The following is an 18734-nucleotide window of genomic DNA, read 5'->3' on the forward strand; positions in this document are numbered from 1 at the left end:
AGCTCAAGTTAATATTTATATTTGGCATTGAACCCTATGTACAAATACTGACTTTGGCTGCGTGCGTAGCATCCCGGTTTAGTTTTAAATCTGTTTATACTGATGGTCCAGGTGCAGGGAATTACCTGCACTCTCAGAACCCCAGATTTCAGAGGTCTCATCGTGCTGAAAAGGCTATTAAGAGGGTGCTCTGAGCATTCCTGGTCTGTTGCTCCATGGAGGGTATGGACCATCGGTTGCTTTTGGAGCTGAAGCAAAGAAGCAGGAGCAGTTGTGGCACTGCTGGGGTGAGGGATGATTCGGGCAAGGGAGATGGGGATGCTGAGCTGGTGCAGATGGATAACTGGGACAACCCCAGTGCCGTGTCTCTGGTCATGCCCTGGAAGCATCTGCGACCAGTGTCCCTTCACAATGTTTTTGTCATTAAAGGTACACGTGGTGGGGGAAAGGGAGAGGTGGAAAGAAGTGGGTTAACAGGATCCTCTTGCAGTCAAGAGTGCTCTCAAGCAAGTAGTTGCACACAGCTGGCACCGCTGAGAAAGCAGCATCTTCTGGAGGCAAGGGTGGGAATTTCTTCAGGTGGATTTACCACCAACTGAACAGCACCATGGGGTCCAAAACATTTAGCTGGAATGAGTTTGGTTTGAAAACAGGTGCCATAGATTCACGTGTGAGTCTAGAAATCTACTCCTTTTGCTTTTTGATTTCAGACTGCTGGCGTTAACGAGAAGAAGTGCTAAATGGCTCGCCTAAGGCTTGCAAGCAGGCAAGAGCCCAAACTCCCTGAAGAATCCCCAAACGCTCAGTGGGGTGCACTGCCCATGCCACCTCGGTGAATTTGGAGGCCGGTGGGATAACTTGCTGCGCTAACACCACAGTGTGAAAGAAATACCCCACCAAAGCAGTTGGAACTCAGTTTGACTGTATTTTTAGCCCTGATTTCTGCCGATGGTGCCTGTCTTGGTGGGTCAGTGCCTGGAAGAGTCAACAGGGAAGCGCTGTCTGCAGGATGCAGCATCCCAAAAGCTCCAGCTGGATCAATGTGTGAGCCCACCAGCAGCCATGGTTCCTCCAGGAACCATCCGTGAAGGCGGAGACACCCAACTGCGGCTTGAAGAGTGTTTAACGCACTGGGAACGATCACCTCCTGGTGCATGTCTGTGACTGAATGAAGTCACACTATTCTCGGGTTGCCAAGCTTTTCACATGTGACTTTGAAAACGTTATTTGCTGAGGAAGGAAGGTTTCCAGGGGAATTGATAAGAAAGGATATAGTAGGTTTTTGGAAAGAAAACAACTTTTGCTATGAAAAGAAAACATCAACCCTGAAACTTTTTTGAGGAGATAAATTGCTTTCTAAAAATGGGCCGTGGCTCCTTGGTGTTTCCACAAGAACTTACTCTGTGCCTGTGGTGGCTGTCGCTCTGTTTAACGTGGCAATGGGAGCTAAGGGAAGCAGCTGTGGCAGAAAACAGGAGTCAGACGGCGCCCACGTCTCTTCCCAAGTCAAAATTTCAGTGCTTTCTGCCTTTCTGTGCTGCTTCCCAGGTTCTCCACTGCCCTTGTCCCAAAACAGTGGTGTTCTTTGTGTCCCCATAAACACCATTGCCATTAAGTTCTGGTAGCAATTGCACACCAGGACTTTGCATGTGCCTACCAGACCCCGTGCGCAGTGCTGAGTTACTGTTCCCACACAGATTCCTGAAGCAAACATTGCTGCTGTAATCTAAAAGAGCAAAAAATGTTGGGAAAACAGCAGATGCAATGGGAAAATGACACTTCCTACATGTGATAATTGCGCAACCTTAACTCTGCCCTTGGAGTATGTCTGCTTCTCGCTGTATTGTTCGGGAACTTGTGTGGCATAGGGAAAAAAAAAAAATCAAGTCATTGGAAGTCTTTGTCTGTACAGATCACAGTTAAAGCGGTTGGCAGACGTGCTGGCAAGGGTTAAATTACCTGCACGGGGCTGGGGGGGGGGACGACTGGGTAGGGTAAATGGATTACATTTAGCTATTAAATACAGAGAGGTGACCATTAGCGTGATTTGACAGTTATGATGGGCATTGGTGGAGGGGAAAAAACCCCTCTGTGGCTTTGGAGTGAGTTTGGATCGCTAAAGCTTTAAAGCGCAAGGACGGGGCTGTGCTGTACCCTGTGGTGGTAGGAGCGTATTCTGCCTTAAACCACCTAGGTTGGTTTGCTCTTTAAGTAGCAATTTTCTTTATTTTTTTTATCTTGTTTTCAGCCATAGGTGGTTAACCTTGTTCAGGCTGCCTTCACCCTGCAGCCCCACTCTCCGGGCACGGCCCCGTGCAGCCACCGGCTGCTGTTTCTGGCCTGGGGATGAAGTTTGCTCATCACTTGGCTTAGTCGCCACCGAGAAATTGGGAAAGTGGGGTGAAAAGATGTCTGCCCTGCAAGGCTTGCGCTGGTGCAGCTGGACCAACTTTTGTCTTTCTTGATCGCTCGTGACCGCTGCCCTTCCCGAGCTGTTCCTTGCCCCGATCTCCTCCCGAGGAACCGGCCCTGCCTGAAGAAGGGCTCAGCAAAGATGGCGAGGGCTTGTCCTCGCCATGTCCCTGCAGGCTCAGCGGGCAGTGGGGGAGCAAGGCCAAGCTTGGGGCTGGACCGCCACTTTTTGGGAAGTGCCACTTTTTGCCACCCCGGGAGTTTTGCAGAACCACAGTTTGTGCTTTTGGGGGAGTTGATAGATCGCTGAGGGATCGATGGGGACACTTCTGGAAGACCACGGCAGCGCTGTCGGGTGCTGTGCGGGCAAGTGGCCTGACCCAAAGAGGGAAGGACATTCATAACGGCAGCAGCAGGCGGGGTGTTCGTGAAGGGGCAGGACCGGGCACGGAGCAGGAGGTCGCTCCCGGCCCTACGGGGTAACTTCCAGCGCGGCGGGGCCCGGCCGCCCTTCCCTCAGGAGCGGGCCCGCGTCCCCCCTCACCGCCCCCGGGCAGGCCGGGGCCGCGCTCTCCCCTCAGGGGCTGCCGCGGGGACGGCGACCAGCCCCTCGGCGGGGGAAGGGACGGGAGAGGAAGGGGCCGCCTGAGAGGAGCCCGCCCTCCCGCCGCGGCGGGGTCCCGGTGTGGGAGGTAGGAAGGGAAGGAGTGATGGAGGCGGCCCGAAGGGGCTCCCGGCCGGGGGCGGAGGTGGGACCCGCCGGGGAGGCGGCGCGGGGGGCGCTCCCCGCTCTCCTCCCCGCCGGGGCTGGCGGCGGGGCCGCCCCCATTGGCCGCGGCGCGGCGGCGAGCTCCGCCCGCCGGAGCGGCACGGCGCGGGGAGGGAGAGGAGGAGGGAGGAGGAGGGAGGGCGCCGGGCTGCGCTGCGCTGCTAGTCTGGAGCGGAGCCTGGCAGCGGCAGGAGCGGCGGCGCGGGGGTGAGGAGCAGCCGGAGCCTGCTGGACGGAGGCAGCCCCGTCCCCCCTCCCCCTCGCCTCTTTCTTTGTGCGCAGGGCAGGGGCGGCCCCGATCCATGGTCATGGGCGACAAGAAGAGCCCGACCAGGTGAGCAGGAGCGGGGGGGGGGGGGGGTATGGAGGGAAGGGGGGGGTGTTGCGCGGGGGCGGGCGGGGAGAGGCACCTAAGATGGAGGGAGCGCGGTGGGGGCCGCCCCTGCCCCGCCGGTCGGCGGCGGGCCCGGCTGGGCGCTGGCGCGGCGGGCGGGAGGGAGGGGATGGCGGTGGTTAGGCCCCTGGCTGGTAGTTGCGTGCGTGTGCTCCGCGGCGGGGGAACGGGGAAGGGGGGGACGGACGGCGGCGGCGAGGGGCTCCTAAGATGGAGGGAGCGGGCGGGGAGGGGGGCGGCGTGCCCGCGCCGCCCCGCCAGGTACGCGGGGGGCCGGGGCTGAAGGGGGGGTGGGGGGGCGCTGCGGGCGGGGAGGGAGGCTCCTAAGATGGAGGGAGCGTGGAAGGGCAGCAGCAGCAGGAGGAGGAGGAGTGCCGGTGTCTCCCTGCCTGCCGCCGGTGCCAGGGCTGGTGTGGTGTGAGGAGCAGCCATGGCGGCTCCGCTCGCTCGCACTCCCGCTCCGCGCACTCGCTGCTCCCAGACAAAGGGAGGTTTAACAAGGTGGTGGAGGAGGAGGGAAGGCGCCTCCCAGCCTTCAAACTCGCCCTCCCGCCGGGGGAGGGGGGCGGCCCCCGCCGCGGTGCCGGGGGAGGCGGCCCGGCCCGGCGGGGCTCGGCCCGGCCCGGCCCGGCGGGGCCCTCCCGCGGCGCGGGGCCGGGGCCGGGGGCGGATGGCGGGGCCGCACCGCACCTCTCCGGGTGCCGGCCCCGGTAGGTGTTTGTGGGCCGTTCCCGGGTGCAGGAGGAAGGGGGGGGGGGGCGGGAAGAGCCGCGGTGAGAGCAGGCGCTGGGTTTCGGGGCTCTGTAACATGGTTTCTCATGTGTGTGTTTTCTTTCTCTCCTCCTCCCGCTGCCTCTCTCCTCCTCCCCAAACACACACATACACACACACAAAACGCTTTCCCTCTCCCTCCCCCTCCTCAAGGCCGAAAAGGCAAGCCAAACCTGCAGCCGACGAAGGCTTTTGGGATTGTAGCGTGTGCACCTTCAGGAACAGCGCCGAAGCCTTCAAATGCAGCATCTGCGATGTCAGGAAAGGCACCTCCACAAGGTACGTCCCCACCTTCCGACACAGCCCTTTGCTCCGTGCTGGGCTGCACCGACTTGTTGATTTTTTTTTTTCCTCCCACTGTTGCCTGGATATCGGCTGGTTGCACCCCTTTCCCCCCCACCATGCAGTCCCTTCTGTCCCCATTCAAAAGCGTGGGGATTTTAAAAATTCTCTTTCAAGCGTTTAATTGGAGCTGGAAGACATGTTCCGTGGATGTGGCAGCAGCCTGAATCTTTTTGTTGTTTTGTGCCTTTTTGTCGCTGATGTGTGGAGGACCTCATGGAGATCCGCAGGCGGCCAGAAACGTTCTGGCTGTAGTTTGGGGCAGGCGGTTGGTTTTCTGTTGTTTGGGTGGAGATTTACCTGTGTTTTCTGCGGGAGTAGAAATGATTGAGGGTTAGGGAGCGAGAAAGGAAACGGCTGAAACTAAAGCTGCCACGAGAACAACAACTCCCTTCCCGAGATGTTGATCTCCTGGTGTCTGTTGTCATCCGAAAGGAATCGGCTTTGTGCTCTGTGCGGGAATGGTGCGGATTGCTGAAAGCTTTAGCTGTCAGGTCTCTTTGATTGCCTCACGCTGAGGGACTGTGGAAGTCTTTATGAGATGGTGAAGCTGATGTACAGTAGTTTGTTTAATCTCAAAAAAAACCACCCCAAAAACTTGCATGCTCCCAGTTAATGGGTTCAGAAAGTTTCTCCTGGAAATATCAGCTGGTGCTAAAATGGGCGTGTGGTGCTCTGCTTTTCCTTTCTTTTTTTTCTGATTTGTTCTACCATGTTGACTTCTGATTTTGGTCATATTGCACCTTCCAAATGTGAGTTCCCGTTGCTCTGCTCTGCCAAGGAAGTAGCCCATAAGATTTCCATTGTGAAAGGCATCATTTTCCTCCTTTGAAGCAGTGTACTGAGGTGCTCTCATCAGCAGGCTGTTTGCATGACTTGGCTGTCTTGACTTGATTGACAAAGGAGGTGAAAGCGTGTTCGGTTGGTTATTGTTCATGCTGTGCTTTAAACAATGCGAAGTGCCTACATTTTTAATGGGGAGCATGCTTTTGGGCCATTGAAACTCTCTGAGTTACAGCAAAATAGTGCTGTAGTATTTCACAGTGTGTTTTATGATGCGCGTCAGTTACAAGTATCCCTGCGCTTTTTACAAAATATATAGAGGTGTTGGACTTAAACCAGTTCTAAATAGCCTAGTTATAGCATTGAGTAAGGTTGAGCTTTTGGGACCGTAGTGTCCCGTGTGCACCTTCAGCTGGTTTTTAACTGGTTTTGTTCAATCTTGTTTTGTCAGCGCTTGATTTCTGTGGTTTTCTGTTTGCCTTGTCTTCCCTGTTGGCTCAGGTGAAACATGTCGATCCTGCAGCTGCTTGGTCTTTAAACTGTGCTACTACAGTGCATGGCCTCACAGTCACCGCGGGTCCCCACAGCCTCACGTCAAGCGTGTTGGTGGGAGGAGAGCCTTAATGAGATGTAGGAGCCCATATGGACTGTGTCTTCTATCAGACTCGATCATTGTCATTTGGCCACTGTGCTGATGTTCATTTAGTGAGCAGCAGCTTTCTCTGGTGTGCCCTGTCTTATTTTAAGGCTAATTTTCAAACTGTTTGTTGAGGTAGTAGGATGTTTTTTCTTTTAAAGGGCCCTCAAGAGGCATAGCGGTTCATGATTTTGGGTGAAGAACTGTAGCCTTACTTGCAGATGTTATCCTCGGGTCTAGAACATTGTACTTCTGTTCAGCTTTTAATGGACCCTTATGAATGGCTTCTAATTTTAATTCATTTAATTCATCAGCTTTCTATTCATTTTTGATGCTTTTAAAATTGCTTTTGTTTGTAGAATTTGAGAAAGTATTTAAAATATTCAATGGACCATCATGTCTTCTTGCATATTTATATCACTTATGAATAAATGTAACCGAAAGCAGGATTGATTGAGCGTTGTGAGTGAGCGTCGTATGTTAAGAAGACCTGGGAGGTCAGAGTTCTTTGTTGTGGTATTGCCTTGAGTGTTACAGTATGTGACGTACGAGTCGATGCCGGGGAAATTCTTCAGAATTTTTCAAATAAATGACTGATGTAAAGATACTCAACGAGTTGCGATTGATAATTTATTACTTGAAATCTAAGGTGTCTGATGAGCTTGACTTTTAAGTTGCAGTTTGACAAGTTGATGACACTTTTCCACATTTAAAAATGCCTTGCTTCATTAAGGCTTACTTCAGTAACACTTATCGGAAATTTATCAAACTCACTTTGTAAAAAAACCCAACAAAGTAGTGAAAGACATCATAGACATGGTGAGGTAGCTGGTTTTCATCAAATTATTGTGTGCAATTACACTATGCGCATTTTTTTTATTAAGATCTGATATGACCTACTCCCCCCCCAATCCACTGTGAAGCCAATTATTTGCTGTAGAATTTACTTTGGCTGATAAATATTCTCTGATTTGAGATCTAGTTAGGATGTTAGCTAGTTCTCGCCGTGTCTATATTTTTTCAGACTCGATATAGTCTGTTGGTATGTGGGAGGGGTGGCTGGCAGCAGTTAGAAGTTTTACTTTCTCAGATCCAACTATCCCCTTTCCCAAGCATCTCATAAAAGGAGCTTCAAACGCAGGGAGGTTTAGAGTTGATGTGCCAAGTCAAAATCACTGTAGATGTTAAACAGTTAAATTGCACCTGAATACTTTTTCAAGGGGCTGTTTATAAATATTTCAGTTCCACTTTTAAATAAAAATGAGGTCAAATCCATCTCAAGAGAATTGGAAGTTGTCGTGCAAAGACTACATTAAACCTGTGGTACTTGAATACTGGATTTGTTACAGTATGTCACTAACTCCCTTTCCTCAACTTTATTCTTGCTGTTTTATGGTTAAACTTTATTACGCTCTATTTAGGCAAGTATGTTGAGTTTTTCTACTGTTTTCCTTCTGTGAGAGTCACAGCAAAGATAAAAGCTGTGTTCAACATAACATGCAGTTGGGCGAGATGATGATTTAAATGGTTGGCTTGGGAGCGAGCAATGGCTGGGGTGTACAATACTTTTTTTCTTTCACAGAGGTTTTTGTATCGGTGTAACAGCGCAGGGAACTGGTGCTGGCCACCACTTCCACTTGTGTCCTGTGGTTCTTCTGATGGTTTGCTCTGATGTAGCCCCACCAGCTCCTGCATACAGGAGAAGGCTTGAATTAAAACTTCTGCTGCAAAGTTTGCTTCACAAACACGTGTTCCCTTCCATTACTTTTTCAAATGCAGAAGGAAGGTTTACTTTGGATTTCCTAGGAATGTGGGGGCAGAACTTGGCCTTGTATTTCCCCTTATGGGGAGCTCTGTGTTCCTGTTTGAGGGTAGACGGTTGTTCCCTGCTTCCATTTGTTTTTCTTAATGGTGTTCTTGCTCCTCTTCCCCTTTGGTTCTCTGATGGTTTCCTTATGTTGCGCTCCTGTACACCTCTTCCAGTAGCTTCATCTCTCCTCCCAGACACAGTTGTGCAAGGTGATGGAGCTTCTCTGATGTTAATTTTTCTCTAGCTTCAGGATAAGTGCTTTCCCTGTCCAAACTTCATAGCCTCTATCATGAATGTGCCTTGATTACAGACAAATGCCCTAAAAAAAAAAGTCAGTGGAAGATGAGAAAGCAACAACTGGATGTCTGACATACCAATTAACAAAACAACGGGACTTTTTAGTACAAAATTAACAAGTTGCAATGTGTATGTCCTCTGCAAGGTGTGCACGTGTTAAGCATTTCTGTTGTGTTTGTGGCTAATACCTGTGTACCCAAGGTGTGTAGTCTGGAGATGGCATCAAGTGGTTTGAAAACTGTGGAGGGCTCGGGGAGCATGTATCAGCCATGTTTCACTCTCCTGCCATTCTTTTGAAGGGTGGTCAAGCTGAAACAATTCACCATAATTTTAAAAAGAATTTTCTTGTGTGTGGAGGAGGTGTCTCAGATACATACTGGCCTTTGTTCCCCGTCAGTTCTGCAGAAAATTCCTTTGTGTGTCGGCAGGATCTAAGCTAGCACTTTGAAGGACTTAAACTACTGTTCATGTCACCATTGAAAAGTATTGTCTTGTTCTGCGTCCAGGCTGGGCTGACCAGAATAGACACCAGATAGTCCTGCTATTCCTGGAATGAGGGATCAGGCTCACGATCCAGATCTCTGTTCAACTAATGTATGCCCTGCTTATTTGCTATCTATTTGCAGGATTGTTCTTCTAAAAATGCTTGCTTTGGTGTGCAGCTATGGTGTAGGTTAGAAGCAAAGTTCACTCTGTTCTTTCAAGTTAAATAGCTTTCACCTGCACTAAGGTGGGTTTTATTTAGCATTGTAGTGGACTTTAAGTGGGTTATTTTCTATAAAAATGGAGTATGCGGCTCGTCTGGAAAAAGCTGTTTTGGAAGGGACATCGGTGCTTTTACTCTGGAATATTTGTTTTACTAATTGGCTCTTTAGATCTATGGTTAAATCATCTCTATTTTTCCCATTGATTGCTGAAGTTAAATGGCAGTTGGATCAGGTGGAGCGAAGCCTGGTCTGTACCAGCCTGGAGTGGTGGCAGTGCTCCCCAGGGCCATCCAGATCCTGGAGACGTGTCCCCTCGGGGTTGACTTTGTTGGTAATGGATTGGGAACAGCATAATTCTGCTGAGGTGTTGGAATGCTCGATTTGCAAAATGTTTGCCCACGTGCAAGGACTTCTTCAGACTTCTGTTGTCTCACACCTTGTTTATCAGCACAGTCTAAAAGTAATTAGCTGTTACTTTTCTGCGTTTGTAGATGAGGAGTATTTTTGGTAGGTCTGGGAGCTGAGGACAGGAGGAGCTTTTTACAAGCAGACAATGCTGATGGTTCACAGCAAGCCCCGAATTCTGGGGCTGAAGTTTGACGATATACTAAGTTTGACTTCATGGCTTGTATTGCTGGATCCCGGGTGCCTCAGCTGCATGGCTCGGGCTATTGATCCGTTATAAACTGACTACTGGTACGGATTCATGCTACGCTTATTTTTTATAACTAGCATAGGGTTAGTCTGTGAGACTTCATCTGAGTAGATGAAGCTGTTCAGCTACAGATCAGCTATTATCTGTCAGTCTGGTGCAAGCATAACGCTGATGTTCTTGCTTTTGAAAGAAATAAGAGTTGTGTCCTGACTTGCTCTTTGCTGGTGTTTGGCTCTGGCATTAATGATCTCATTACCATTACCCCAGGATTTCCCTTGGGTCTCAGCAGCTCTGGAGAACCTTCCTCAGCAGGGAGGATGCTCAGCATTGACGTGCAGCACCTTGGCAATACCCCTTTATGTTATGGCTGTCAAATTTAGGTGCCTGTAGGTGACAAAGGCAGTAGGTTAGTGTAGTGACTGCTTGACCCGCTTTGCTTCCACCACTTGGATAAGATCCTATAATAATAGCTGTACCTGTCATGGTGTTTTTTTATTAGGGGAAAAAAAATCTTTATGTTATTTAACATAATAAAATCTGTGTTACAGTTTTCATGTGGATTACCCCTTTGGGTTAAATGATCATGGATAGTGGGTTTAAAGATCGATCTCTGATTTCTGTTGGAGACTGTATAAAGATCTAATAGATAAACTGTGGCACTGAGCATGTTAATCTATCACTGATAATATGCAGCATGGATATTACTTGTTTTTCCCTTCCTCCATAGACTGCTTTTTTGGGAGATGGGAATCCAATTCCAAGTATGTATGTGTGTGTAGGTGGAGAGGGCACGTAACTTTCTTCTATTGCTGTAAACAGACATTGCGGCCACTGGGATACTGGCCCTGGCTCTCGGCAGGTCCTCATGGGGAACTGGTAGGCAGAGGAATGCTGAGCAACTTTCTCTGCGTGCCTTTCTTAATTGCCCTGATTGTTTCATGTTCCTGTCAGCTGGCTGCGGAGGGGCTGCTACATTTGCACGATTGGCGTGTGTATTTGCACACTGATGTGGCTTCATCTAATAAGCGGAACCTTGTATGAACTGGAAATACAGAAGTGTTTGTGCAGCATTGGCCGGTGCAATAGCTGAAAGGAGGGAGGTGGTGGATGTGAAGCGTGGTTGTCTGCGGCCACCCTCGGCTCCTGTGGGATCTCAGCCGGCTCCTGTGCTGCCTCTTCCTGTTCCCCAGCAGCTCGTAGTGCTGTGGGGCTCTGTTTTGGCTGAGCCCTTAGGTCCCAAAAGCAAGGCATGGGATATCAGACCAATGAGGGATGAGGGTTGGCAGGTAATGTGCTATGGATGTGTTATTTTGGCTGGCCACATCCAGCTTCTGTGCTATAGCCTGGATACCCCCCGCTGTAACTCCAGGCTGATCGTGAGTCCAGTGTTGCTTGTACTCCAGGTGCTGCCAGACCCGCTTTGTGTTAGCAAAGCAAATTAAACAGTTCTGCTGCCAGTAGGCTCACTGTTCCTTGCTGCTGTGCTGCTCCTTTTCTTGCTGCCCTGTCGGGCTTGAACGAGCAGACAGGTCCTTCCATGGTCCATCTGTGAGAAACAGAAGTTCACGGCACTTCTGGGAAGTCCTGCCGGTGTGTGGGAATATGGCAGCAGGGTGAGAGATACGGCTCACTGAGTGCTCCTGCGTTCGGCGAAGGATGTGCTCTGCGTGTCCTTTATTATGTGCATCCCTCCTTGTCTGCGTAATTCTTCTTATGAGGAAACCCACTGACCTATTTTTGCAGGATTTCGGGTGGTTCTTTAGGTTAGTGGGTTTCAGTCTGGCAATGTAGGTCATTCACAAGGTGTGCTGGAGTTTCGTAACGCAGAGCTCTGACCTGAAATAAGATTCATACAAACTCTGTCTGTGGCTGTGTCTTATAGCTGTACTTTACATCTCTCTTTGCACCAGCTACCTCCTTCACAAGGTAGAAGGAGAAATCTGGGTGTTAGCAGAGGGAAGGGGTCTTAAAGGAGGGTTTGTGAGGATTTATTTGGAGTGTGCATGTTTCAGACAGGTTAAGGGCAAATTACCAATATTGCCCCTTCGTGTTTATTAAGGACACGGCAAAAACAGACCTCAAATACGGAGTAACTTGTACGTGCTGCCCTAAGCAGATGTCCAGGATTACACAGAGTGACAGAAATGATGTGGAAATGCCTCCATTACATTTATGTAAGTTCCTTTTACAGCTGACACATGCTAAATACATTGATTGTCTCTTTGTGCAGACAGATTTTCTTTGCATCAACCAGAGCTCTTTTCACACATTTTTGGTGCGTCTGGAGGTACGACCAAATCCTTAACATCGCTCTTCCCGTAAGCCGGCTATTAATTAGGAGCGTGTTCTTTGTAGCGGAGTGCTAATTGGTACATCAACAAATTCACTGCCTGTTAAACATTGGAAAGATTGTAATTCTGACTGGCTTAAATATAAATGAGAGGGAAAAGCATCGCTTTGCCTTGCTGGCCTGGTGGGTTTTGTTTGACTCTTCAGTATCTTCTGAGTCAGGTGAGTCTCAGCTCCTTCCTAGAAAAAGGAAAACCAACTGGCTAAAACTGGGCATTGTTTTCGTAGTATTTTATTATTGAAGTGCTGCCTGTGTTTCTGAAAGTTAAAAGTACGCTTACAGCCGATCTTCTGTTAAGTAACACTGGAAATGCGTGAGAGAAAGAGGTTGTAGGTGTCTAAAGTGTGGATTGTGAAACCAGGAGACCTGATTTTGAACCTTGTGTGGTCTTATTTGAGACACTGGCCTGAGATTGTGGAGTAACCAGCCCCCTCTGCTACAAGGATCAAAATACTAAAAATTTGTAATCATATTCTTTACTGCAGAAGCAGAAGTCTTGCAGTCAAATTGATTTTAACCTTCTGACAGATAAACACTTTGAAACATACATTTTATGGCAATTTGCTGAGAGCTGAAATGTTTCGCATCAAAGCACAGTGTATGCTTTATGTCAGTTGCTATATGGAGGTGCAAACTTCCAGAAACTATATTTACAACTTACATAGGAATGTGTTCAGGAGTTCTAGAAACTTTAGTTTGAGGATCTTATCAGATTGGTTGTCTTTAAATAAAAGTGGAAGCAAAACAAGTCAGTTTTGGATTCTGTTTAGGGGTAAACAAGGAATAAATGTTTAGACGTGTTTTCTCAAGCAGATTGTTCATCAGGATTTGAGTTATGATGGATTGCTTGTAACATGCAGGGGTGCTAAGCGAGGCAAAATAATCTTGCCTGAGCTAAAGCTGCCTTCAGATTTATGTTGCTGAGTAGACAGACTGATTATAATCTGAAATATTTTTCCTGAACTAAATAATTTTTGTGTGGGTGGAACTATTTCTGGGTAATTCATGTGCAACTTAACATGGTTGAATCGGGGAGGTGGATGGAGCATGTAGAAGTATGAGGATTTGGTGCCTTCACTGAAGTTTTAAAGTTGATGGGAACGCTGCCTGATGAGTGTTGAGCGTGGGTTACCCCCTGCACTCTGGGCCACAAAGGTGCAGTATTTTTTAAATTACAAGGGTAGTTCTTAATTGAAAAGGATTACTCCCTTTTACATTTTTTATTATCTAGGTACCAAATAAAGACATGGAAGGCCTTGTATTTTCTTTTACTTCTCTACAGGTGTCAATGGGGATAGTATGATGTTAGTGTGATTTAAGCCTGTGTAAAAGAGGCTGGAATTCACCCTTTAGCAAATCAGCTCGCTAAATATCCTCCAGTTGCCATTTTTTAATCTGTATGATTGTATTCCCTGTCTGTGTTTTAATTTGATCAAGAAACTTCTGTCCGCGGTAGGTGTTTCATTCCTTTGTTTAAAAAAAAAATAAAAATCATCTAGATTACCAGAAGGACATGGATCTTTCTTGTCCTGGTTGGACAAAGCATGCGTGTATGTTGAGGTTGTTGGAAATCTGTGTTTCGGCTGAAACATTTGGCTCTAATTGTATATCTTGGGGCTCTTATTCTGAAAGCGCTTTCACTGTTTTTTTCAGAAGTGGTACTGAGCACTTTCCCTTCCCGAGCTGAGGTTTCAATAAGAGAGGCAATACATTGATGGAGGATGGCCCTGTGATGGAGTCAATCAGCCGATGCAGTCATTTGTCTCCTGGGGATGCAGGGCAAGAGCACATCATTAGCAGCAGAAGGGGAGGCTTGTCTCTGTCATGCTAATTCGGCCGGGGAGCTCTGGTTGGTGCCTGCTTGTTGCTGTTGCTCAGTTATTACAGGTGCCTTATGGAGAAACAAACCCGCTTTCATTTGTTACCTGTAATAGTCAGGGGTGTGGATCAATTTAACAACAATATTTAATAAGCTCTAGGAAATGTTTCCAATTCAGCATAGTATTAGCAATTTGAAAACCTGTGTCTTGTAAAACTGCTTGTCCTAGAAACAGTGAATGATTTTGGAGGAATTACGTGTGTTTTATTTACCTGTAATGACCGGTTTAGTGAGTAGACTCGTGTGTCAAGCATTCATGACAAATCTTGGTCTATCTACAAGAAGAGTTTCCTGGTGGTTCTAAGAACTTCTGCAAGAAGTATCTGGATGAGGTCTCGTGAATCTCTGTTCGGAGGGTCTCTTGAAAAACGAATCAGATTTTCTGGATTCTTGGAATGCAAACCAAGCTGAAGTGCATGTGAACTAATTCCAACTTCCTGAGCAGAGAAAAACCCAGGTGATCCCTAAACATGTAGAGGGAAAACAGAACAGCCTGTTAGTTTTTAAGATTACATTTGACACACAAGTAGCTTGAACTGTATAGATAATCATTTAAAAATAAGAGCAAGGGCAGCAAGAAAACAAATGATGATACAACTGCTGGAACTATGGTGGGGGGTAGACTTTGTACACCTTGATTCACCATCCTTTACAGCGATGTCTGCTCCTAAAGCACCAGGGGAATGGCACGGTTGTGTGCTGTGTGGGTGCTAAAGGCATGGCATTGTGAGAGTTGCACAATTTTACATGTGGGTTAGCAGAGTAAGGAACATGTTTAATCATGGGTGTGGGAATACAGTACTCTGGCAGCAATTAAAAGTCATTAATTAGAACTATTTATTGCCGGATGTGACTCAAGTTAGTTGTAAGTTGCTTAACTGTGGAGGTCAAGAAGATCTAACGCATCTGAGATGCGCATTATTAGTGTCGGTGGGACTGCGGGACTATCCACAGGGACAGTCTGTAATACCACAGCTCAGACTGGAATTTGGAGGTTCATTAAATGACTTATTGACAGTGACAGTTTTGCAGCATCTCTACAAGCTGGGACCATGCGTTCGCATTCAGAAGTTTAGACCTACGAAAGGTTCGTTTAAGACTCCGAGGTTGCTTTGGCTGAGAACGTACAAGTGTGTGCTGGGAATTGATGCTGCTGTGCTGGGAGCCGCTATTACTAAGTCAGCATTCAAAGAAGCGATAGCGAAACTTTATAATAAACAAAAGCTTCCCTGTCTGTATGAAGAGGATGGCATTTTTGCCGATTACAAATTAACTGATTGATAAAAAAAACCAACAACAAACGGGGCAGTAGAACATCGTGCCCGTATGCTGCCTGCCTGCCCTGTAAATGCGTGGGAGATGGCACCTTCATGTTCAGTGTGTGCATTTATGAAGATGTAAAATGTGAGGATGGTTTCACGGCTGGTGCTTGGAAGAGGCTTTACTTCTGCCAACAGCTAGGTGTCTTGAGCAAGTCATGGAAAACCTTCCATAATAAGGTACCTGTTACAGCTCTGTGCCTGTTCTCAGGGCTTTTCCTGATGTGCAGGGAGAGTGAGGGGTAACACTTAGCAGTGCAGTAGTTTGGTTTTCTTTCCATGTCTTTAGTTTTTCCCCTCTTGCCTTTCTTTTTGCTTTTTAAGCCAGACTGACGTTCCCACTGGCACTCTCAATTCAAAGCGATGAAATTTTACAGCTATGTACTACACCTACCTGTTTTTAAAAGCCTGTCACAAGCATGAGTGTTTTGGGTTTCGTTTTTGTTTTTTTTTTTACACTAAAGCATATCGCGTAAGGAACAGGTTTACTTAGTCACGGGTGTTAGGAATATGGGTGCCAAAATTGCTTTAATAGCAGTTGGTGGCTTTATTTCTGAGCATGCTAGCATTTGCAATTCCGTCTTGGTTCGACAGGTAGTTGATGCTTGTGGAGAATGTGACCTTTTGCTCTTTGCATTGATTTTTCTGAATTGTGTCCAGAGGCTGCAGAAGTCAGTGCAGCGCTTTGCTGTCAAGGGCTGGATCAGGGCTCCAAAACTGATGCATCGAGAAGGGAATAAGTTGACATGAAACTTAACATGGTTATCTTTTGTGATCTTGCTTTGTTCCAAGGCTATTTTTTTTTCCAAGGAGATAGTTTTAGTAGATAAAAAAGAATTGAGAAATAAATTGTGTTGTATAAAGCCCTAAATGAGACTCAGGGGAAGAGCTTGGTCTGTGTCTGTAGCGCTGGATTCCTCAGATCGCTCGTTCCTCTCGGTCATCCTGGAGCCTCTGAAGTTTGAACAGGGGCTGAGACTGATAAAACTTTGGATCTGTGGTTATTTTTTTAAAGTAAGTGTCTTAGATTGTGACCAAACATTTTCGTGTTCTTAAGCAGAAAGAAACAAAATACCCAGAAAGTCCAACATACTCAGCAAATTTTGCAGGGCTGTAATTGTCAATGAGTCTCATCTGTCTGAAGTTTAGTCTTTCTACTGCCAACTATACAAAATTCTTGGGTTTGATGTTAGTGTACAAATATGCTGCTACTCATATACCGATGTGCTTGCTTGGATCAAAAAGATGGTATTCCTTCTCCACGGGGTTGTATCCATGCCTTTTCTTACGGAGCCGGCAGATTATTAGTAGGTGAATGGGTCGATTATCAGTGGTTTGCTGCTTTTCCTCCCTGCTCTAGTTCAGCATATTATCATTAGCAGCTTTTAAAGTGAGGTTCCTCCTGGAAGAATTTCTGGCTTGAGGCAGAAAAAGTTTTCTTACCAGTTTTGAACTACTGGGACTATTGTGTTTTTTGAAATCCTATTCATCGCTTCACAAAACTGTTACAAGTACATCTTGAATCATGCATAGCCTGAAGAATATCCTGGGGGTAGGGAGATATAAATAATTGTTTAATTGGGCTGCTCTGCTGTGTAGCTTATATCACATTGAGTATATGGAAAAGACTGATTTTATTTAGTGTTTTGCTGTGATAATTCTCCGAGTCCTAAGCTGAGCATTTATCTTAGTAAAATTTAATGTGGTGTTAAGCAAGACGTGCAAATGTGTTTTGACTTAAGCTTTTAGTTTGTGAATAGAAATGTTGCAAATCTCTCTCACCTTTCAAGTGTTTGGTAATTATGTTAACTGGAGTCTTACAAGGAAGATTCTCACAAGGAAAACAACATCCTATTGGAAGGAAGAAACTTTGATTAACACTTCCACATAGTTAATGACTATTTTAATATTTCATTAGATTTATGAAAAAACATGTCTTCAGTGGTTGTGAGCAGAGATGGCAAAAATCTGAGTAGTATATCAACATTGTTTTAATTAAGAAAACATTGGTATTCTCCTAAAAATTCACTTTTGACATCCAACTCTTAGGCTTAAAGTGAATGTCAAGCTTAGCTTTTTATACTCCAGGAAAATATGCTCTTTTGCTCAAAACACGCAGCAAAAGCAATCCTACGAAACTCAATTAGAATAATAGAGTACAGCCATTGCAAAATATCATTACAATAGTTAAGTAATTATCCCACTGCATGACTTAGCAAGAGGGATAAATAATGCATGTGGAATTGTGTTGGAGCTTGCAAGGAGGATTCATGCTGGTGGAGTGGGTGGGAAGGGCCAGGGAAGAGCATGGCTCCGAGGAGGGGAGGGTCTGTTGGGGCCGGTAGCTGATGATTGAAGCCTTTCAGTGCCTGGGATAATGAAGACACAACAGAGACCCGATTTTCTGTTTTTCCTTTAAATTTAAAGATGGCCTTTGGGAAGAAATCTTCTTTGGCTGCATTAGCACAGCTTGACTCCAGCTGCTTCTTGGAGCCGCCCGGCTGCTCCTGGACGGGCAGATGTTGGGCTTTGGGTTGTAAGCACAGCCAGCCTTTCGGGGGTCACCTCTTGGAGTGGTGGAGCTGGCACCTGGTGGGATCCAGCTGTGCCATTGGAAAGGTGGAAAACCCCCAAAATGGCACCGCATCAGGGTGCCGATTCCAGTGACTCGCTGCCTCCCCTGGCCCGCTGCTTTTAACTTCTCTCCATTTCCTCCACATTCTGTGTTTTATCCCTCTGTAGGTCTGGGCTGCTCCTCGTCTGCTGTTCGTTGGGCTGAGAGCTCCTTAATGCACTATCGCAAGGCTTGGAGTCCAATTGGCAGCATGTCCCAGCCCCTGACCAAGCTCTGGGTCTGGTCAGCAGGAATATTGGCTGGTTTTTTTCAGTGGACGGATGAGGGGTTTGATTTTTCTTCCTTTCGGCTAGAACTGAATACTCCGGATCTGTCAGTTGCTGTCAAGAGGATTGTCCTTTGGATTAGCGAGCTACTGGAAGCAGTCTGAGTTGTTGCAGTTAAAAGCATGCAAACAGCAGTGTAACTAATAGTTACGTAATGTCATCAACAAGCTTAGGAAACTGGAATGTAACTTGGAAAGAAGTACAGCCCCATGCGATCCCTGCATCACCTAAGGACCACCAGGCTTTTAAAGGATGATGCTTTTTTTCCCGGGACTGTTATGCTCAGGGCAGGCTTGTTGATGTTGTGTTGATTCCGTCACAAGACATGTGGAAGCACCTTTCTTGCCCTTCCCCTTCCACACCTTTTTCTCTGATATCTGTAGCGTCAGGACAGGGTCGAACCAAGAACCTATTCACTTTAGGCTTGTTGGAGCTATTCTTTGCTTCTGTGTTTCCAGAAATCTTCAATTGCTGTGCAATTATGGATGCTGCATGAAATACAACTCTACGGCTCATGAGAATAATATGCATTTTTGTTGCATTTCTGAATAGAAATTTCGGGGAAATTATGCACTACCTTTCTATTCCATAGTACTAGTAAAATGTCAGCCCTTTACTACGTGTGCTTCTAGTGAAGCTGAAATGGTTATTGAGATTTCCAAAGTAGTTTCTGTTTTGTGACAAGCTGGAACCTGTCTGGAAAAGCCA

The 18734-nt window shown here is 47.0% G+C and overlaps 1 protein-coding gene across 1 annotated transcript in view; it reads left to right on the forward strand.

The window, feature by feature from the left end:
- The first annotated feature begins 3483 nt into the window (after positions 1-3483).
- Positions 3484-18734, forward strand: part of RYBP (RING1 and YY1 binding protein) — a 41408-nt gene continuing 26157 nt past the window's right edge. Inside the window, exons 1-2 of the mRNA XM_074152177.1 lie at positions 3484-3515; positions 4500-4625. Coding sequence (XP_074008278.1) covers positions 3484-3515; positions 4500-4625 — 158 coding nt within the window. The remainder of the gene's footprint in view (positions 3516-4499; positions 4626-18734) is intronic.

Source organism: Numenius arquata, chromosome 8 (assembly GCF_964106895.1).
Source record: "Numenius arquata chromosome 8, bNumArq3.hap1.1, whole genome shotgun sequence".
NCBI lineage: Eukaryota > Metazoa > Chordata > Aves > Charadriiformes > Scolopacidae > Numenius > Numenius arquata.